This window comes from Euprymna scolopes, chromosome 45 (genome assembly GCF_053919585.1).
Source record: "Euprymna scolopes isolate OS-2025 chromosome 45, ASM5391958v1, whole genome shotgun sequence".
NCBI lineage: Eukaryota > Metazoa > Mollusca > Cephalopoda > Sepiida > Sepiolidae > Euprymna > Euprymna scolopes.
The window spans coordinates 8,356,031-8,379,392 of NC_136526.1; the positions used below are offsets into that span (position 1 = coordinate 8,356,031).

The 23,362-nt window shown below is 35.4% G+C and overlaps 2 protein-coding genes across 2 annotated transcripts in view; both read left to right on the plus strand.

The window, feature by feature from the left end:
• LOC145269036 (DNA repair protein XRCC4-like) overlaps positions 1-23,362 on the plus strand; it is a 208,225-nt gene that overhangs the window by 82,420 nt on the left and 102,443 nt on the right. The gene's annotated exons all lie outside the window — the stretch shown is intronic.
• On the plus strand, positions 9,126-21,028 carry LOC145269037 (rho-related GTP-binding protein RhoQ-like). The gene is made up of 3 exons (XM_080124639.1): positions 9,126-9,135; positions 15,129-15,187; positions 20,155-21,028. Exons 1-3 carry the CDS (start codon positions 9,129-9,131, stop codon positions 20,545-20,547), a joined length of 459 nt encoding a protein of 152 aa, XP_079980765.1. The 5' UTR covers positions 9,126-9,128; the 3' UTR covers positions 20,548-21,028.

Below are 23,362 nucleotides of genomic sequence, written 5' to 3' on the forward strand. Positions count from 1 at the left end.
AGTTATCAGGCTATTGACCTGAAGGGTTTGGGTTCGAGCCTACCTAACTACCTACCAGATCTTTTTTTTTCTTTTACACCTCCAAACACCCTGGGCAACGCCGGGTACTCCCGCTAGTCTATTATATAAAAGGCAGAATGTGTGTTTGTATGTCTGCCAAAAACTTTCGACATGCGTGACAGATCTTGATGAGATCAGTATCATTTTGAAGCTTGACGTCTCAGATGACCAATATTGAAAAATTGGCCCAAAACATTAATTCCTTCACCGTCAACTCAGCCGTTTTTTTTTTTTTTACAAGTAGGGGGTCACTTTTTTCGTTGACATTTTTGGAGTCATTTCGATTGACTACCCTTAATTCCGATGCTCGCGACTTCCGGTTGCACGATGGACGCATCAACTAAGACATTACATTTTTATTTTAACCTCTTCCTCCTTTGCATTACGTGTTCGAGCCTGACTTTTTTTTTTTTTTTTTTTTTTTTTTTTTTTTTTTTTAAACCCCTCTCTCCACCCAGGCAGTCTTGTTTTGATTCACTCCCACCGCTACAACCACTTTTAGCCCCCCCCCCTTCTCCCTGGGTTTCCTTAATACACCACCTCGACACACCCGGGCAATGCCGAGGACCCCCACTAGCCTTAACTAAAGCCCATTTTAATGAAGTAGTTCTTAGTAAAATAGTTACCTCCCTTAGAACAATGACTTAAGCTTCCAAATAACCATTGCTTGGTCTAGAACAGCGGTTCTCAACCTTTTTTGACCCATGGACCCCTTTTCCCTTCTTTTTTTTCTTGGTGGACCCCCTTATAATTTTTGGTCATAAAACAATATTCTATTTCTCAATATAATTTTTTGAGCTTTTAATAAACAAATAAATATTATATAATTAACCTTTATTTTTAAATGAAAACTAATTTAATGCAAATAAAGTATTTTACAATTATAATAATGAAAACTTGTAATAATGAAAAGCCTTCATGTCGGACAATTGCTATTCATTTGAGAGTTCCCCCTTTTTCGGGGGTCCTGGATATGACCTAAAACTATATTCGATGGTGAGGCCCCACCTTGCGGACCTTGGGGAGTGTGGAACCACCCTTTAATTGCCATTGCTCGCAGGTCCACTCTGACCCGGAGTGGTAGTACCTGTTAGGGTCCCAACTATGGGTTAAATAGAATCTGACTTAAAAAAAAAAAAAAAATATATACTCCATTAAAAATCGCTCCTCAAAATAACTAGATTCGGCATTAAATAACCTGAAAAAGGTTGATATGCCATAAAACAACCAACCAACCAACCCTTTTTCGGGGGAGCTTAGTTTCCCCAACATCGCTGGCAAACAAATAAATGAAACGGCGGAAAGCTGAACTGGCCATCAGCCAATGTTCGCTTCTGCACCTGCTAGCAAGTCAACTTTGTGGTTGACGTCGCTAAATTTCAACACTTTTCACTTCCTATGGCTTCGTAGCGTAGCGGTAAGATCTCGAGTTTTCATTCACTTTCTTCGGGTTCGTCATGGGTTTGAGTTTCCCTCCCTACTAACACTTTTTTTCTTTTTACACCTCCAAACACCCAGGCAACGCCGGGTACCCTCGCCAGTAGTATTATTGTCTTCAAAAAGCCTATAAATTTTCGTGTAGTTTTGTCTTATAGAACCAAAGATATGAGCATTTCAATATTCAATTTGGCTACGAGTATAATTATATCCATAGGTAGATATTTTACCAAATACTCTGGCCTTGATGGAGAGGAAACTAAAACTTGCTGCCATGGTTTCAAATGATCTGAAATAACAGCAAGGGGAGACTTGATTCCAATATTTCTCATATGTAACCCCCCACCCCACCCCACCTCTTTTGGAAATAGGGTACGATTATGAATATCTCCAGTATCAAATAATCTTTATACATGCTGAAATTTACTTCATGTATGAAAACCAAAGAGGGGAGATATAACTTGTGAGAAATATTTGGAATCAAGTCTCCCCTTGGTGTTATTTTAGATCATTTGAAACCATAGCAGCAAGTTTTAGTCTCCCCTACATCAAGGCCAGAGATTTTGGGGAAATATAAGATATTTTGTAATTCATATGCAAAACTAGGAAAACAAATGACTATGAGTGAAACATTGGAATTAAAAGGTGCAGTATCTTTCCACCCTCAAAATGTCCTTTAAAATTACAGCTATTGTAGGTTCTTGAGGGTGCTGAAAATGAAAATAGCATTTTAAATTCCAGTAGTTTCCAAGATCTGAAGAAATCATAGTCTCAAAAAGTGGGGAATCATTTTTTTATATTAATTTAATGTAAAATGAACACCCACTTCATAGCCACCTTTTGAGGTGGCGGGGGGGGGGGGATTGTAATTTTTTTTTTTTTTTTTTTTTTTTTTTTTTTTAGTCGTGTTTATTTCGTAATTATGGCCTGGCAGACCAACACAAAACCTACCTTTAAAAAAAACTTGTTTTCTACAGGTTTTTGGGTGTACTGAAAACGAACATCGCCTTTAAATTTTCCGCTAATAAGTCTTTTCCCGGGTATAACCAATGTAATTCTTCGTTATAAGTGTTGTACGCGCAAGTGCGCATATTTTTGCTTATAACCCGGAAAAATACTTATATGCAGAAAATGTAAATGTGATATTCGTTTTCAGCACACCTGAAAACCTACAGAAAACAAGTTTAAGATAGGCTTTTTGTTGGTCTACCACGCCACAATAAATACTAACCCTAAAAAAAATAACAGACCCCCTCCCTTAAAAGGTGTCCATAAAGTGGGAGCTCATTTTACATTAAATTAATTTAGAAAAGTGATTTCCCACTTTTTGAAACTATAATTTCTTCATATTTTGGAAACTACTCGTTTCCTGGAATTTTACGTTGTCATTTTCATTTTCAGTACCCTTGAAAACCTGTAATGGTGGTGATTTTAAAGGATTTTTTGAAGGTGGAAAGATACTGCACCTTTATCGAAATATTTAATGGCTGTAAGACAATACCAAAAATAGGGTCTAGATGATGGATGATTCCCTTAATGTGCGACCATAAGGGCAAATATTACATAGCCCACTACACAATTTGGATCATTATCTTTCCAACGAGCCTTCATTTGTTAAATTCTGATCAATAATCGCTGAGATTTGGCACTTACAAAATTGCCAAAAAAAGTGGTTTATCTATACTGGATTCAAACACCTTATATATGAAATTTCATGTCTGTAGACCAAAAACTCTAGGAGGAGTTTGGTAGGCAAAATTTGTTAAACATAAATATATACGTATACATAAATATATATGGAAACAATGTGTTTACTATAAACTTTTTACGCAAATATGATGCAAGTATAAATCATGTAGAATATCTGCATGAATATAATTACAGGTAATAGTTAACTAAAGATGATTATCCCATAAGAAGTAACTAATAAGGAATTAATTAAAATGAATGCTAAAAAGAATATGCAAATTAGCTAGATCTTTTGCTAGTGAATGCAATTCCAAAACCCATATATAATAAAGTTGTATTTTCTTTTTAAATAAATAGAAAAATGGTATTTAATATGAATATCAATACACACAAAAGAAAAACGAATTTATAGGAGTATAGATAATATGGTTTAAATTTTATGAGAATTGGTAATAAAGAATGTATATTTTCAAACCAATAATATGTCCAAATTTGATAATTATGTTTCAGTTTGAAGAAATATGGTATAATAAAATTATGGGGTGTTCATTCACACCTGACCTCCATAGAATGGAAATCATGTCACAAAGTTTAACAAGGTTTTTTTTTAATATAGATCCACAGAATACTGTGATAAGTGTTTCAGTGTGAACAGGTTTGGTATAATAAATTATGGGGTTTATCTATTTTATTTTTACTTTCATCATATTTTGCTTTGGTTTTGATACCCCCAAATTTACAACCCTTCCTTTTCATAACCTATCATACTTTCATAAATCAGAGTCCATTTTCTGTAGGCTGTTTTTGAACCCAGTCAACGATGGGTACTTTTGCTAGTGTGTGTATATCTATATATAATCTCTCATGTTTCCATATAAAGATTGCTAAGTTGATTTTTGTGTCCTTGTTAAAAGCGTGTCATATTTTAGGCTTGACCAAATATCACACATACTTGTTGAGAACTATGTGAGAATCTCTTATGAAAAGCCCCTCCTTCCCCGGGTGAAACTTGGTATTATAATTGGTTCTATGTTCATCTTGAAGGACTCTTAATTTTGAAGAGCCACCTCTCCCTATAGAATACGAAATAAAATAAGGATTGACCCATCAAATCAAAGACCTTTTCTATCAACATTAAAAAAATAATAAACTTTTTTCTTTTTTTTTTTTCACTCCAAACAAGGCAGATGACTGTGAATTAAACAGCCATAGTAATAATAGAGGCGTTCTAAGTGGGTGGTTGCGCGGCAAGATGTTTGTTCACATTACATTTACTTCTTGAATTAAATTGCACCAAACATTTTTTTACTCTTGTTCACTCCTAACAAGGCATATCGTCGCTTGAATGTTAGGGGCTACTATTTGGGACCATGCCTAGGAAAGATTAAAAAGATGTTGGTTTACATTACATTTAAACTTCTGCATATCAGTACATTCAAGGTAGCATGGAGGGAATTCCAAAGTCTAGCTGTTTGAGGGAAGAAACTATTAGAGTAGAAAGCTTTCTGGCATTTAGGGACCTCAACAGTGAAGGGGTGAGATTTTGTTGCTAAGCGGGTTTGTCGAGGGTATGTATGTTGAAGGGGCACAAATGCAACAAATTCATCAGAGCACATTCCATTAAAATATTTGGAAAACAGACACAGAGATGCAATATTGCAGCGATGAGACAGGGGTTGGAGCTTAGTTGACAAAGTGGGATATATTAGATTGAAAACTCTTTTTTTGAACCCTATCCAAGAGCGAGAGGCTAGTGGTAGATGCATCAGCGCAGATGTGGCAACAATATTCCATTCTTTGGGTGAATGGTGGCCTTGTAGAGGTACAGGATACTCTCGGGTGTGATTGACCCCTGAGGCACTCCCGCATTAATTTTATGCTGCTTGGATGTACGTCTATCAATGACAACCTGGATGGTCCTATTGCCTAAGAAGGATCTTTTTATATTTAGTATACATTCAATTATACTGTATGATTTAATTTTCATTCGTTACAATTTGTGATAGAGAGTGAGTGAAGCTATGAGTTGTGCTGCCCGCTGCATCTGTGTAAGTAGAGAATCCAAGCCAGTTTTTGTGGTGGACATTAAAGTCACCAAATACGTGTACTTGTGCACTAGTGTCGAGGGACAGTGCCGTGTCTATGCTGTCAGATACTTTGTTTATTATGGTGCAGTCCTGAGTCGAGGGAGAGCGGTAGAGAAAATAATAGTAGCTAATATTGTGTTGCATGTTTAGTCTAAGGCACATAAAGGCTTGATCATCTGTTTCTAGGTTTGTTTCTCTAGTCAAGGGAAGGGTATTACGAATGTAAACTCCAAGTCCGTGCATATGTCTGTCAGAGTCCTTATGGCAGAGTGGGAGATATCCAGGCATGTTAAAGTGGTTAGAGGGAATGGAGGAGTGTAGGTTAGCAGCCCCTTTCAGAGATGACTGTTAAAAAGTCTGCAGTAGAACAACGTTGACTAAATCCGTACTGTTTGTCGGAGAGAAGACTTGCTTTTGAGAGATGGTGGACTAGTGCTTGATTAATTAAGGTCTTCAAGATTTTAGCAAAGAGGGGACAGAGACTGATAGGACAATAATTGAAAGGGTCGGTCCTTTCACCAGAATTCTTGGTTGTTTTGCTTTACGGTGTGCCCCTTTCTTTCTGAGATACTTAGGGATAGCTCTGCTCTTGATGAGAAATCAACTCTAAAACTTTTTGGCCTTTCTTTCTCATCAAATCTTACTTGGCGTTCGTATGTCAAATCCATTGCTCTTTCACTGGCGGCCACATATGAAAATGTTTCATACTAGCATAGCATTATTTTTTTTTTTTCCTTTTATAAAACTCAATCATGTTCTGCACCCCACCCCCACCCAAAAAAACGAAAGCATTTTTCCTCTATGAAACAACTAAACCAAATAAAGCACTATGACTAATTATTTGAATAACATCTTTTTTTCAAAATGAACAGATTCGCCATTAATAAACATGAAAAAGGTTATATATATATATATATATATACTAGCAAAAGTACCCGTCGTTGACTGGGTTCAAAAACAACCTACAGAAAATGGACTCTGATTTATGAAAGTATGATAGGTTATGAAAAAGAAGGGTTGTAAAGAGATAGCTTCGAATTTGGGGGTATCAAAACCAAAGCAAAATATGATGAAAGTAAAAATAAAATAGATAAACCCCATAATTTATTATACCATACCTGTTCACACTGAAACACTTATCACAATATTCTGTGGATCTATATTAAAAAAACCTTGTTAAACTTTGTGACATATTTCCATTCTATAGAGGTCAGGTGCGAACGAACACCCCATAATTTTATTATACCATATTTCTTCAAACTGAAACATAATTATCATAGTTAATATCAGCTGACATGACATAAACAAACACAGACCACATTTTATGAACAACATTGTATTATTATATAATTATTATTTGCGAATTGATCCACCGGGCAATTTATTCCTTGTAATGTATAATAATCAATAGAAGATTGATTCTATGATAATACATACATATAATGATCTTAGCGCTAGACTCTCCCTTTTAGACATCATCATAAAAAAGAGTCTTTAATCTCCATATAGATTCCGCATCATCAGACAATCTCCAACCTCTGTCCCATGGCCACAATATTGCATCACTCTGCCTGTTTTGCAAGTACTGTTATAAAATGTGCTCTGATGAACTCATACTCCCAACAAGCAGCAAAATTCCACCTCTTCACTGTTGAGGTCCCTAAATGCTGGAAAGCGTAATTTCTTCATTGCCAGATTTTGGAATTCTCTCCCAGTTTCTTGCTTGCTGGACTGTACTGACATGCATTTTTTTTTTTTTTAATTTATTTATTTTTTTTTTTTTAATGCAAATTCATCCACCAGGCAAATTATTCCTCATAATCTATAAATATAAAAGCGAAAATGTATGTATGTATGTGTGTTGATTTTTTTCTGTATGTCTACAAAAGGCTTTTTTCAGAAGCGGTCGGTCGCTTCACATCTTAAAACTTTTTATATCACATATAAATCGTAATATCTCAGAGTTAACAATGAAGCTCGCCTGTCTATTTAATGTGCTCGATTTTGGGAAGATAAATATTCAACATTTGTCGCTCGCCGCATGTGGGTTAGTCTTTTTCCTATAACATCTTGGGAAGCGTTCCCGCCCCGCAGTCAAGCTTGACCTCATTAACTCATTAAAACGGGCACCTGCCAAATCCAAGTAATTAAATAAATTCAAACGTGTTTCCGTTAGCATCTCGCGGTCGGGCAATGGTTAACGTCGCACGTTTTTTTTTTTTGTTTTTTTTTTTCACACTTGAATTTACAACTTTGCTTTAACGGTTCGGGTTCGATCCTCATACTTACTTTTTTTTTACCCCCCCCCCCCCCCCCCGGAGTTTCCACACACACCTCCAAACACCCGGGCAACGCCGGGTACCCCTCGCTAGCCTATAAGATAAATCTCGCCTGTCTGTTTAAATGTATATATGTATGTATGCTTAAAACTTTCGACAGAGGTGACGGATTTTTACGAGATCGATATCGTTTTGGTGCTCGACCCTTTAGGCGACAAATATTGAAAAATTGGCTAAAAACATTAATTTGCAACGGCAAAGACGTCACATTTTTTTTTTTCACGTTCTTTTCCTCCTTTGCGGTACGGGTTCGAGCCTTCCTGTCTACTACCACTTGTTTTTGCTCAACACACACCTCCAAACACCCAGGCAACGCCAGGCACCCAGGCTAGTCTATAATATAAATCTCACCTGTCTGTTTAAATGTATGTATGTATGTAGGGCGAATGAACTCTTTTTCTGGGTCAACGGCCAACTAGCACCGTGTATATTTGTGTGTGTGTCTATGTGTATTGGGGTAGAGAGGGCCGTGGTGAAGGCAACCTTTCTAGGAGAAGCAAATCTCTGATTTAAAAACCATAAAGCGGAAGACCAGTACCCGCATTAAGCTGGTCTGCAGTTTAATTTGTTGCTGGCTATCTTGCTCTTGCTTGTTGCTGGATCTCAACATTTTGAACTGAGAGAGAGACTTAGCTGTCGTACAAAGCTAAGACTCGGTAACCTCATCTTTGTATAGATACTCCCTCAGACATTTGGGCTCATGGATTTTAAATGTCTGAGGGAGTGGCACTCGCCTGACAAGACGTTACAATCATCATGTATGTATGTATGTATGTCTGCCTAAAACTTTCGACAGAAGTGACGGATTTTCACAAGATCTATTTTGAAGTTCAACCCTTCGGACGACAAATACCAAAAAAATGGCTAAAAACATTAATTCCTTCAACCTCAACTGGCCACTTTTCTACAGGGAGAGGTCGCTTTTTTCATTGATATTTTCGATTGACTATAGCCTTTAAAGATTTTGGAGTCTATCTCTATTGTGATGCGGAAACCTTCTTTGTGCCGGCAGAAAGAAACATCTAACACATTGTTTCTCTTTGGGGAACTGTGAATCTTTTCTCCCGTTTTTTTTTTTTTTTTTTTTATCCCTCGTTATGCCATTATTTCAATCGTTTTTTAAACGTTAATAAACTTTATTTTAGTGTCCCCGTAATTTTTGGCACAATTCAATAGTTCCCCATCAGAACTCTTTACTTTCGACATAATATTATTATTTTTACGCTATCGATTTTCTCCTGATGAGATGATAGCTGAAAGAGCTCTCAAGAGACTTCCGCCCATTATATTTAAAACTTCATTTAAATTCTGTACCCCCTAAACATTTTATATATATATATATATATATATATATATATATATATATATATATATATAATGAAAATTAAAAAAATTTTTTTCTTTTTCTGATCCAAATAATGTAAATAACATTTGTGTTTAAATATTTTTTAAAAAAATTTGTTAACTAAATTTGTTTTTACATTTTTTTTTTTTTTTTTTCTAGCAAATGGAATTAATGACCTGTGAGTGAACGGATATTTTTGTTTTTCTACAGTTGTGGTTACCAAATATGATTTTTTTTGTTGAATGTTTTATTGTATTATTTTTTTTATGTGAATTTATAAGATTTGTTTTAATGTTTTTGTTTTTTTTATTTTTTTTTTGTTGATTGTTTGTTTGGAATGTCCTTTTCACTTATATATATTACTTCAAGTTTTCACGTTTAATATTCGTTGTCAGTAGAAACCTTTGTAACATTTTAAATTATTATTAATCTAGATAGAAAAAAAAATAAAACAAGTAACACTATGAAAAAAAAAAAAATATATATATATATTCTATCTTTGATCCAACCAGTTATCTCCCCTACATTAGTTTAAATTTATTAGATGAAAAAACATGTATTTAGTCTTCTATAATAGAAATCCCACCTGTCTGTTTAAATGTATGTTTGTATGTCTGCCTAAAACTTTTGACAGACATATCGGAACGTGACGAAACCGATATTGTTTAAACCTCAAACTTTCAGATGACAAATATCGGAAAATTGGCCAAAAACATTAATTCCTTCGCTCTCAACGAGGCAGTTTACTACAAGGAGGGGTCGCTTTTTTTTGCCGAAAGTTTTTGAAAGTTTTTCTACTCCAATAATTTTTCTTTTCGATTGACTAGACTTAATTTTGCGGTTCATCACTTCCGGTTTAGCGATGGATGCAACAGCAAAGATATCACTTTTTTTTTTTTTTTTTTCAACACACACTTTCAAACACCTGGGCAACGCTGACCACCCAGGCTAGTCAAAAATAAGGGAAAACAAAACCATCTATCTACTTTGTGTGTGTGTGTGTTCCTTATAGGTTCTAAAACAGCTGAGCCTATCTTTTGCGAATTTCACACAAAGGTAATTTATATGTCTGCAGTGTTCTTAGATATGTTTTGTACAGAAACCTCCACCTGTTAAGAACGGCTTCCGTAGTTGGAGATTTTTATTCTGGAAGCCATTCTTAACATAGGGAGGCTTAGAGGGTGTATACTACACTGGATTAAGTCGTAAAAAAATACCTTACTGAAGGCCGTTTAAAACGTAATAAGACAAAAAGAAAAGTAGACTTAAAAAAATTTTTAATTCAATTTTCACCCCAAACAAGGCACCGTGCCAATTTGAAGTAGGGGCTACTATCGGGCACGTAAGTTGCAGGGATATTATGAAGGGAGATGAGCAGCAAGATGTCTGTTCAGTGTTCACATTGCACTTGAACTTCTGCATGTCAGTACAGTTGAGAAAACAGAATCCCGGAAGGGAGTTCCAAAGTCTAGCAGTTCTGGGGAAGAAACTATTAGAGTAGAAAGGCCTTCTTACACCTAGGGATCTCTATTGTGAAGGGGTGGGATTTTGCTGCTTGTCGGATTTGTTGGGGGTATTTACGTCAAGGGGGTACAAGTGCTTGTAGTTCGTCATAGCATTCACCATTAAAGTACTTGTAGAACAGGCAGAGGGATTCAACATTTTGTCGATGGGACGGAGGCTGAAGCTTAGATGACAGTTCAGGACCTATCAGGTTGGCGACTCTCTTTTGAACTCTATCCAGGAAGGAGAGACTAGTAGCAAATGCACCAGCCCAAATGTGACAACGATACTCGATACTCGAGACATGGGTGAATAGTGGTCTTGTAGAGATTATCAATTTTGTTTAGGTGTTAAACGACTCTGGCTTACGTCGTACAAAAATACCAAAATAACTTCATAGACAGAAAAAAATAAATAAATAAATAAAATTAAAAAAAAAAAAAAAAAATATATATTTGTTCGGGGGGGGGGTTTATACTACGCTGGGGCGGGTTGTAAAAAAAATATCCTCTTTCCTTTTTTTTATTCTTTCAATTTTTTGACCATCTAGAAATTTAACTACTGGTAACCTTAAAATTGTTCTAATCTAATATATAAAAGGCTATATGCCTGTCTGTCCGTCTCCATATTTTCAAACTCTATCTCCACCGAAACTAAGTCACAGAGTGACACTAGGGGCCCTCAAATGATTGGATTTTTTATGGACCGTTCCTTCATGGGTCTTTAGCCGGTTGAAAGTTTTTACGGGGTCAAAAATTGAAAAAAATCGTTATACATTTTGTACATTCATCTTAGTTTATTTTTAATTTTTAATAAGTTCATCTACCTGTCACGTTGGTACAATGGTAACGTCACCAGTTTTGAATGCTATAGTTTCAGTTTCGATTCTAGCTGATGGCACCCAAATACTTTTTTTTTTTTTTTTACTTTTGAAATCACGACTCTATAATAATATATACAAAATCTGGGCAAATTAAAATATCATATTTAGGTGTATCTTATGCCCGGGCAAATCCCCCCCCCCTCACTGCTATAAATTATCAAATTAAATTTTTTTGTTATGTAATAATTAACAATAACTTTTGTCCATTTATTTAAAAACCAAAACTTAAATACAATGGTTTTTTTTTTTTTTTTTTTTTTTTTTTTTAACAGCATGTAAGAAAGTATATTGTGGAGTATCTTTTTTTTTTTTTTTTTTTTTTGTATTGCATTTTTTTTTCCTGTTTTAGTTCTGATGGAAAAATGTTGTGAAGTATTGACATCATATATAAAATATTATTGTGTACTTATATTAGTTAGTCTGTTATTGTAACTCTATTGTGATTTTTAACAGCTAAATTTCATTTGAATATATTGTTTTGGGAATGTGAAATTTTTAGCCGTGAACGATTTGATCTTGTGTTTTTGATGACAATCGATTCAAGAAGTTTTGTCACATCATCAGGAACATTATTTTGTAAAGTTATTTGAAAAATTAAAAACGCCAAATAATGTTATGTAATTAGTTTTGAATTTTTTAGATGAGGGCTGATTGTTTATATTACTTTTATTTCTCGGACTATTGTTCTCGTCTTTAGTGTTATTTGTGCAACGTTTCAGTCTGCTTGCCAAACTTTCACGAGAAACACTCGTCTAGCTGAAAACGACTATCAATAATTTCCCCCACTCTTTATCTGTGCCTAAACCTAAACGTAGATTCCATGAACAAAGTTTCTTTCTTAGAAGTGCACACATGTGGAACTCTCTTCCATTTGCCTGCTTTCCGGCTGACTATGGTTGTCGTCAAGTCTAATGTAAACAAATTCTTGAGGAGCCGTTCCCCTTAAGTAATCCAATTTATCAAATTTCCACTAACAATTACGACATTGTCCCATTGACTACTGTATGCTTATTAAACCTTATCCTTGAGTGGCCTCTGAGTCTTGATAAGTGTTGACTCCTTTGTTAAAGGTAATATCTTTTTCCCAAAAGGAGAGGGACCAAAGAATGTCCCTAAAAAAGGAAAAACATTGAAACGGTGTAAGGCGGAAATGAATGTGGGAACGGTACAACTATAAAGCAGAAAATTGTTTTTGGCTTTCTCAAAATTTACATCGGATTCTTCGGACTACTGTTCTCATCTTGAGTGTGATTTTTACAATGTTTCTGTTGTTGAAAGTACGGTTAGAATGTTTCGGTTGTTGAAAGTACGGTTAGAAGAACATCGAAAAGCCGTAGTACGTGGAAAGACTGAAAAGTCAGGTATAGCTGACCATATCTGGAAAGAAAAGGGAAACCATCTACCATTATGGCACGAAGTAAAAATTAAAGACAGATAGGGGTCCTGGATATGACCTAAAACTAAATCCGATGGTGAGGCCCCAGCTTGCGGGCTTTGGGGAGTGTGGAGCCACCCTTTAATTGCCATTGCTCCCAGGTCCACCTTGACCCGGAGTGGTAGTACCTGTTAGGGTCCCAACTATGGGTTAAATAGAATCTCACTTACAAAAAAAAAATATACTCCATTAAAAATCGTTCCTCAAAATAGCTAGATTCGGCATTAAATAACCTGAAAAAGGTTGATATGCCGTAAAACAACCAACCAACCAACCAAAGACAGATAGGAACGGTGGAGAGTAAGACGACTGAAAGGAACAGCACATATGCTGGGAAATAACCAACTGCTAAGTAGACCTAGTATAGAATTCGATACGATATGGGAACCAGTAATTATAAACAACAGATAATATATACAAGTAATAAGTATAGAGATAGATATACGTTAATATATGGTAATAATTAGTAATAAAATAGTGATATTTATAACTAGAAATAAAAAGTAGGTTTAAGGCTCCTAAAATGCGTACTAGAATTGTCCGCAAGGATCTGTGGCGCAGTGGTTAGAGTACTGGGAAGAATCAGTTGTAAAAAAAAAAAAAAAAAAAAAAAAAAGGTTCAATCCTCAGTGTGGGCGACCGAAAAATACATTTGCGAATTACTTAGTCATGGCTGACGGAATAAGAGCACAAAGTAAATAAAGGGTTCCGCTCGAAATTCCGTCCAAATTCCCGAGTTCGACAGAAACATTTCAGAGATACACCTGAAGAAAGTTATATCGACCGAAACGTTGTGAAAATCACACTGCAGTCCGACGAATAATGATACATATAAATACATTTAATTGTGATCTAAAAAGTTTGCCTGTATTTACACTAGTTGATCTAATTGTTCGGAAAATGACGGCCATTGAGCTCTGAATAGATTGTTTGAATTGGAATAAAATGAGATTTTAAAGCCAATCAAAAAGAAAAAAAAAAAGAAAAAAAAAACACTCTTCTAGTTACAACCACTATATATGATTTTCCCCACTCTCTATCTGTGCCTAAATGCAGATTCCATGAACTGCCAGCCTTTGGCACACTGTTCTGCTGGCATGCTTCCTGCCCTTCAAATCTAATGTAAATAAGATGAATAGTTTGCTCGTGCCATGAGGGTTCTACCGAGGCCGCCGAGATATATTATTAACATTAATGTTAATATATCTCGGCGGTCTCGGTTCTACCCCTCGTAATTAATACCAGAATTAATGCAGAATGAAGAGAAAAAGAATTGAATAATAATAATAATCATAAATTATTTATTTAATAAAAAATATTACAGGGTGGAACGATTAAATTGTTTCCCTAGGAAAGATGACATGATTCCATTTCCATTTGATGAAAACCGTTTTTTTTTTTGTTTTTTTTTTGTTGCAGACCATCTACTAGTTGGCCAGTTGTGTACAAATCCCAAGAGCGATAGGAGCCTTCTATCATGTCTGAACGTGACACATTGTTCAACGAGCGAGATCGGAAATGCGTCGCTGTACAACTCATGCTCTCTACCTCTACTGAGCCAAGTTATGACAACAGGACCATTGCCAGCACCCTAAAAATGCATTGCTAGATTACAACAAATAGCAGGGATGTGCCCAGGGTGATGAAAACAAAGTTTCCAGCCACGGTTATGGTCTTTGGTGTGGTTTCAAGTGAGAGCCACATCATGACCCCTCACATATCTTAACTCGGCTTGAAAGTCAACACCAAAGTGTACCTGGATGTGCTGAAGCGTGTGATGATCCCCTGATGCAATCAGGTGGCTGCTGGCAAACTAGGTGTGGCAGCAGGACTCTGCACCGGCCCACAAGTCCAAAGAGACCCAGGGTTGGCTTCAGGAGTTCTACGACTTAGTACTCTTCTCTCACTGACCCTCCCCCCTCCTCCTCCGACCTGAACCCATTGGACTATTTCGTTTGGTCATACGTCGAGAACATCACCAACATGACCTCCCACAACACCAAGCCAGCCTGATTGCCGCCATCTGCCAAATATTCGCCGAGCTCTCACTAGTGCTTGTGGAAAAGGCATGCTCGGAGTTCTCAACCGGTATTGAGGTAGTGGTTGAGGCTGAAGGTGGCTACATTGAATAGGTGTCAGTTCTACTACATAATCAAGTTACCTGAATTGATTTTTTTTTTCAATAAAAGTTTTAAAATAAAGCTGTAGTGTTGTTTTCTTTAGGGTGACAATTTTATCGTTCCACTGTGTAATAACATGTCTGTATATGAATTTACAGATTAAAGCTAAGTAAATATTGATTATTGAAAATCTTTTTCTTTTTTTTTTTTTTTCGTTTTATTCTTTTCAGTTACTGTTATTATACAAAACGAGCCATATGTACTGAGTATATTTGACACACCTGGACAGGTAAGTCTGACTTTTAATGATGCACCCGCTATCCTCACCCCCACCCTCCTCGCCACCTCCATGTTTCTTTTCCATCGAGCATAACATTAGAGAAAGAAGAATATTGAAATTTATTATAAAATCAGTCCACCAATTCATAATCTGCATCGTATTCGGTCTAATGTCTGTTTTAAATACTGGCATGTATTGGACGACTTTTCTGAACTAACTTATCTCTGACCCCCAAAATGCAAAGGTCCTGGATATGACCTTAAACTATATCCGATGGTGAGGCCCCCAGCTTGCGGGCTTAGGGGAGAGTGGAGCCACCCTTTAATTGCCATTGCTCCCTGGTCCACTCTGACACGGAGTGGTAGTACTTGTTAGGGTCCCAACTATGTGTTAAATAGAAACTGACTTAAAAAAACCCAAATATACTCTATTAAAAAATCGTTCTTCAAAATCACTGGATTCGGCATTAAAATAACCTGAAACGGGTTGATATGCCGTAAAACAAAAACAACCAACCAAAATGCAAAAGTTATTTGGAAACGCATTCCCCTACAGCAAGAATGAAGAATAAGAACACAAAAGTGTTTATTTTTTATTTTTTTTATTTTTAGCTTAAAAGTTTTGTAACATGGGCGTTATGTCATTTGAGTTTGGTCCTTCATAAAAATAAATGTTTGGTCCTTCATAAAAATAAATGTTTGGTCCTTCATAAAAATAAATGTTTGGTCCTTCATAAAAATAAATCTTTGGTTCTTCATAAAAAGAAAATTGGAAATAAATAAATAAAAATTTGGTTCTGCATTTATTTATTTGTTTTTAACAAAGACATTCATTAGCGTTACTTCCGTCAATACTTACAAAGTCCCTCATTGACACCTGTCCATTCTAGCCTAGCATCTGTTTCTTTTTCTTCCAACCACATGCTGGTCACAGCCGGCCCATTCTCGTCTTCAACTCCATTCTCTTCGATGCACACTTTCCTTCTGCCCCGAGCACATGGTGTATTTTTCTCTTTTTTTTTTTTCTCTTTTTTTCACACATACTTCCTAATTTGCATATCCGCTTTTTTTTTTTTTTCGGCTACTGCTGCTGCTAATTTCTTTGCAAGCCAGCCATCCTGTGCTGCTGCTGATATGCACTTTGTTACAGTTTGTTTAGTCAAAATTTTGATAGAATTGTTAGTGGCCGAGCAGAAACAGTAAGTTATTTGTTTATCTACCTGTTTAGTTAATTATCTGTGCATCTATCTGTTCATCTATCGATCCATATATCTTCTCTATCACCAATAGCAATGGCCATGAGCACATTGCCTGAAAGTACTTTTAAACTCCTCGGCCTAACGTTTGCAGGGAACATGAACTGGAATATATATATTAAGAGCATTTCCAAGGCTGCTACAAAGAAGGTGGGCTCTCCCTACCGTGCTAGAAATGATGAGATCAGGTCCACATGCTTTTGAAGTGTCAAGATTTTTTATGATGGCATGCACTTGAGATGGGGTGATTTCCAGATCGTCTAGTGTGGCGTCTGTCCGCAAAGGAAAGTCAGGGAGGGGGTGGTTTGCAGGGTCCAGTGTGGAGTTGGAAGCGAACCGACTGGCAAGCATGTTAGCCTTCTCAGTTTCTGAGCAAACAACCTCATGATTGTTGGATAGTGGGGGAATTGTTGATTGCCCATTATTTACTACACTGTTGTAGATTTTCCAGAAGTCACGGGTTCCTAATTTCTGTGTTTCGATGCGTTTTTTGGTGGTTTCAGTAAATTCTCTCTTAGCTGTCGCTATTTCTTTCTTACAATTATTTCTGGCTTCTATATACTTCTGCCTGTTTGAACTGAACTTATGTCGGTTAAATTTGTGGTACGCATGATGCCTTTGCGCGATGGCAGCTGCACAACTAGAAGTAAACCGTTGGAGAGAGTGGGACTTGCTATAAAACTTCCGTGTGGGAATATGTGCTTCAATTGCTGTTTTGAACCATCCAGTGGTCTCATGTGCGCACTGTTCAGCAGGAAGTGAGAAGATATTTCACCATGGGGCATCTCTGATGAGATCCCTGATGGCTTCCCAGTCAGCCTTTTTATAATATCACGTTGTTTTGAGTAATGGCTCATTCGTTTTAGCTCTACAGTTTAGTGCAATTTCAACTATTATCACTACTCTCATGATCAGCATTTCCAAGTGGGCTGTGGGCATTCGTAACGCAATCATCGGGGACTGTGGTCAGAAATAGATCTAACAGTGATGCGTGTTGTTCTTGCTGGTCAGGGAAACGGGTTGGAAACGTAACTGTCTGTGATAGGGAATGAAATATAGAGAAACTATGTGTTGTGCTACCATCTGCGTCTGTAAGTAGAAAATCCAAGCCAGTTGCTGTGGTGGACATTGAAGTCACCAAATACATGCACTTGTGTGCTAGTGTCGAGGGAAAGTGCTGTATCTATGCTGTCAGAGACTTTGTTTATTAAGGTACAGTCCTGGGTCGAGGGAGAGCGGTAGAGAAAATAAAAGTAGCTAATGTTATGTTGCATGTTAAGTCTAAAGCACATAAAGGCTTGATCGTCAGATTCTAGCTTTATTTCTCTAGTCAAGGGGAGGGTATTTCGAATATAGACTCCAAGCTCGTGCATATGTGTCAGAGTCCTTACGGCAGAGTGGAAGATATCTGGTCATATTAAAGTAGTTAGAGGGGATAAACGAGGCATAAAAAAAATGACTAAGTTCAGCATTTGCACCCCCCCCCCCATTTAGCCCCAAAAGTCTCCAGGGAGATGTCAAATCCTGGTGAAAATGAACAAACGGTGCAGTTTTAGACCTTAATATATGTAAATTTAGGTTCTGTGCCATGCAAAAAAAGAAATGACTAAGTCCATCATTTGCCCCCACAATATTTAGCCCCAAAAGTCCCCAAAACCTTAACATATTTAAATTTGAGTTCAGCACCATGCAAAACTGCTAAATAGACATACATAGAAAATTTTGGACAAATATGATAAAATAGCCCCAAAAATGGAGTGTTTTTATTAGCCCTAAAAGAGCCCCTGAGGCACACCCAAGAGTCATTGTGAAGTATAGACAAACAAAATTATATAGAAATCAGTTAGTTACAACTTTTCAGAAAGTTTTATAAAAATCCAAGTCATCAAATTTTTTTTTTTTTAATAAGTACAAAAGTGTCAATTTTAGCCATTTTAACCCAAAAGGCACCCTTAGGGGTGGGGGCAACCAAAGTTTTCCCGGAAAATTCATTCTGTTACTTTTTTACTCATATCATGTTTAATGTTTGTAAAAAATTCCAAGGCATAGTTATTGAGAAAAGTGTGGACGGACAAGGGTGAATTTACAGATCCACTCTCCATTTGTCGGGGGACCAAAAAGTTTTTGTCAGTTATTCATTTAGATGAATAGAAATGAAATTTAGGCACTTCTGCATTACGTGAATTTTTTTTTTTTTTCTTCACTAAACTGTCGTCAGGTAGTGGTTCTCTCCATTCAAATTGCTTATTAATTTAAAAATTAAAACTATAATCTATTGTTAATCCTTCAACAGGTGCAACAAAAAAAAAAAAAAAATTAAAACTATATTCTGTTACGTTAACAATTTTACTTAATTCGAAAAATGTTTCCGGGGGTGGGGGGGTAATCTAATGTTGCTTTAATTGAAAAAATTGTTTTATTAAAATTATATTTTCTTACGCAAACTTTTCAATAAATGCTTTTACAATTATATTTTGATAAAGTTTTATACAATAAATGTTTTAGTTTCTGAATATGATTGGAAGAAAAAAAAAAATCAGTGTTGCTGTTGCTTTAATTAAAAAAAATTGTTGTATTAAAATTATACTTTCTTACACAGACTTTTCAAGGAATGTTTTTTTTTACAATTATATTTTGATAAATTTTTATACAATAAATGTTTTCGTTTTCAAATATTTTTGTGTTTGGGAAAAAAATTCTTGTTTGTTATTTATTTGCCATGTTATCTGACCAAGAACAAATGGGAGTTATCTCCCCCTAACAATGGCACCGATATATTTTTATACAATACATTTTTAGGTTTGGAGGAAAAAAAAAATTTGTTTGTTATTTATTTACTGTGTTATTTGACCAAGAAGTTAGTTAACACCTCCCCCCCCTCAACATTTGCATCATCTATGTAATGCAGAAGTGCCGACATTTAATCTATCTAAATTCTTTGCATGGAGAATTAAATTTAATTTATATTATTTGTATTGATCAAACTATTGTTCTCATCTTGAGTGTTATTTGTGTAACGTTCCTGTCGGATTAGCCTTCGACCGTCCTCAGGCATGTTGATTGTTATTTGAAAAAGAAAGGAGAAAAGTTGCTAGTTCCATAGATATTTTCGTATTCTTAAAGTTAATCTATTTTCTGACTATGGTTTCATATTTGTGAAAAATTGGTTGACATAAGGGAGGCAACTCTAATAAAGATCAACGGGGTTATCTCCCTTCCATTGCGGTCCTGGATATGACCTAAAACTATATCCGATGGTGAGGCCCCACCTTGCGGGCCTTGAGGAGTGTGGAGCCACCCTTTAATTGCCATTGCTCCCAGGTCCACTCTGACCCGGAGTGGTAGTACCTGTTAGGGTCCCAACTATGGGTTGAATAGAACCTGACTTTAAAAACAAATATACTCTATTAAAAAAATATATTCCATTAAAAATCGTTCCTCAAAATAACTAGATTCGGCATTAAATAACCTGAAAAAGGTTGATATGCCATAAAACAGAAACAACCAACCAGCCCATCCATTGCCGAAATTTTAAAGGTGTACAACCGACATGCTTGATGATGGTCAAAAGCTAATCCGACCGAAACGTTTCACAAATAACTCAAGATGAGAACAATAGTTTGATCAATACAAATAATATAAACAATGAACCCTCATCTAAAAAATTTAGTACGTGAAATTTAATTTCTTTAAAAAAAATTTTTTTTTTTTTTTCTTTCAGGAAAAATACAACCGTCTCCGGACATTGTCTTATCTAAAATGTGACGTTTTCGCTGTATGCTTTTCTGTAGTCAAGCGGGATACTTACTTACATGTATCGGAAAGTTGGCTACCCGAAATCCGGCGGTACCTTCCGGACACTCCATTCTTGTTGATTGGTACCCAGACGGATTTACGTCAGTCTCCTAGTCCACTCACTAAAAATATCGTGACCACAGCCGAGGGTAGCAAGATGGCTGACCGGTTGGGAGCTCATTGTTACGTAGAATGTTCGGCCCTCATGGATTTAGGCATACAAACAGTGGTTCATAGACTTATTCGGGCGGCACAAGATATAGACCAGCATAGCAACAGATCCGGTAAATGTATCAGGTGTGGATGTCAGATTGTTTAACACAGAAATACAACAGCGGACGGTTTGACGGACTTATTCAGTTCTCCACAGAAGAGTATCATCCATGCCGAAACCCACATGCCTTATGTGTGCGCGCCTTCTCGAGCACCGGTTTGTGTTGAGTGCTTTGTTTTGAAGTTTGGAGGTTCTGTTTTTTGCGTGAAAACGCAGCCTGTATCATTGCTAATAATTTATCTGTTCGGATCCGGGGAGGGGTGGGGTGGGGGGTGGGGGGGTCTCTGGGTCCGAGATTTGGATTTTAATCCAAGCATGGACAACAAAAAAGAATTTTAACTTTTTTTTTTTTTTTTTTTTTAACATCACCGTCAGCATTTTCTGCACATCTTGAACAGTTGGGTCCAGGATTAAAAGAGAAAGGATCTAGTATACTTTCAGCACCCCAGGTTATGTAAGGAATTGAAAGGTATGAGTGAAGTCACTAAAAAAAAAAAAAAACAACGTATTTTCAAATTGAATTAATCTCAGAATAACATTTTCTTCCCATTAAAAAAAAAAAAAAATGAAATATATATTTATTAATATTACTTGTATTGTTCAGACTGCTAACTTTATATTCATAGAACTTTAATATGTAATTTTTTTTTTTTTTTTTTTTTTTTTAGTGTTGGGACGATTAATCCGAATTGGGTATCGGAATCGGAAAAAATTGTACTGATTTTCTGATGCCAAAAACGATTTTTTTTAATCATCTTTTTTATTTGATTTTGTTTAAAGCCAAATCTTCAATTGCTGGTTATAATGATAAAATAATAAATATTTATTGATTTTAAACCCCTAGTGAAGCTAAAATCGATAGATTGTTCGCCCCCCCCCCACCAGTATATTTTTATGTTTAGAAAAATATTTGCACATTTAACAGGTATGTTTTTAGGGTAATCAGAGAAAAAATTGCCACTATATAGTTAAATATTTAGAGATTTGTATAGCATCTGAATCAGCAATTGTATTGGAATCGGTAATTGTATCGGAATCGGAAAAATATTGGAATCGTCCCATCACTAATATTTACTAGTTGCACTTACCCTGGCGTTGCCCAGGAGTAAAATAAAAATGGTTAAATTATTTACAAAGAAACATAAACTAATCTTAGTGACTATAGTTTCGTAATCAAATTATTGTGTAAAAATGGGATTTTTTTTTAATGTTCGTTTTAGCTCAAGTCACTGAATAGAAACAAGTGTGGGGGGGGGAACAACAAAATTATCTAGTATATTTATTTTCAATATAAATTCACAATCTTCATAGGAGAGTACAGGTGTGATCGAAGGGGAATCGAAAGGGTACTTGTATAGTTTAATCAAGACATTACAAAATGAAAATATTGAAAAAAAAGTTACATTGTACATACCTGTTATGGAATGAAGTTCTCTGAAAAAAAATTTCACTTAATTTGATCAAGTAGTTTTTTTTTTTTGTTTTGTTTTCTTTCTTACAGAGGAAAATAAAATTTTAATGAGATTGATCTATCGCCGCCATTTAGCTGTTATAGATACGAGGAAGGGGGTGTGCCTTTAAACAAAAAATTGATTAACAAAGGAAAAAATGTTAAACGATTTTTAAAAAAAGTACACAGAAACTCTGTAAAATAAGTGGAAAAAAACTAAAATATTTATCTAAGTATTTTTTTTTTTTTCTGCTCATGTTTCAAATTTTGACAAACTTTAAGTGGTGATTGGAGTTATCTCCCCTGGCGTTCCCTTCTCCTAAGCGAAAAAGATGGCCACTACCCGATCAATCTCATTAAGATTTGGTTTTTCTCCGTAAAAAAAAAACCCCCAAAAAACTGCTTGATAAAATTAAGCGATTTTTTTTTTTTTTTTTTTTTTTTTCTTCAATATTTTCATTTTTTTTAATGTCTTGATAAACTGTACAAGAAATCAGAATCAAGGGCAGGTAACTCTGTTTTCTTTTTCTTGGATTAAACAATAAATGTATATTTATACTATGTTTTGCCTGATTTGCCTTCCAGGTTTATTGTATGTTTTTTTTTTTTTTCCTTATTTACAACGGTTGAATGAGCGCTAGAATAGACTTGAAACAATTTTAACAATGAATGGTACTTGTACAGTTTAATAAAGACATTAAAAAAATGAAAATATCGAAATCCGTTATGGAATGAAGTTCTTAAAAAAAAAAAAATTTCACTTAATTTCATCAAGTAATTTTTTTTTTTTTTTTTTTTTTTTTTTACAGCAAAAAAAACAATTTGTTATGATACCGAGCAAAAAAGTTCGATTTTTAGAAAGAAAAGCTAGTATTAAAGATGGGGAGGGAGTGTCGGCGCTTTAAACTGACTTATCTTCCCGTGGCATGTTCAAAAAATTAAAAGATGGTGACCTTCAACGCGCTGTCATAAAAACGTGTTTTTCCGCTGTAAAAAAAAATTATTCGATCAAATTAAGGAAAATTTTTTTTTTTTTTTTTTTTTTTTTTTTCAGAGATCTTCAGTCCAAAATGGATACATACAATATAACCTTTTTTTTTTTTTTTTTCGATAAACTGTACAAGTGCCCAATAAATTTATAGAATAAAAGGGTACTTGTACAGTTTAATCAAGACATTAAAAAATGAAAATATTGAAAAAAAATTTATTGTTCGTACTCGTTATGGAATTAAGTTGTCTAGAAAAAAAATTTCACTTAATTTGATGAAGTAGTTTTTTTTTTTTTTTGTTTTTTTTGTTTTAATACAGTGGAAAAACAATTTTTTATGACACTAAGCAAATGTTTCTATTTTTAGACCATGAGGAAGGAAGAGAAGCTATTATTTAAATGGAGAGGGGTAGTGTCGGCAC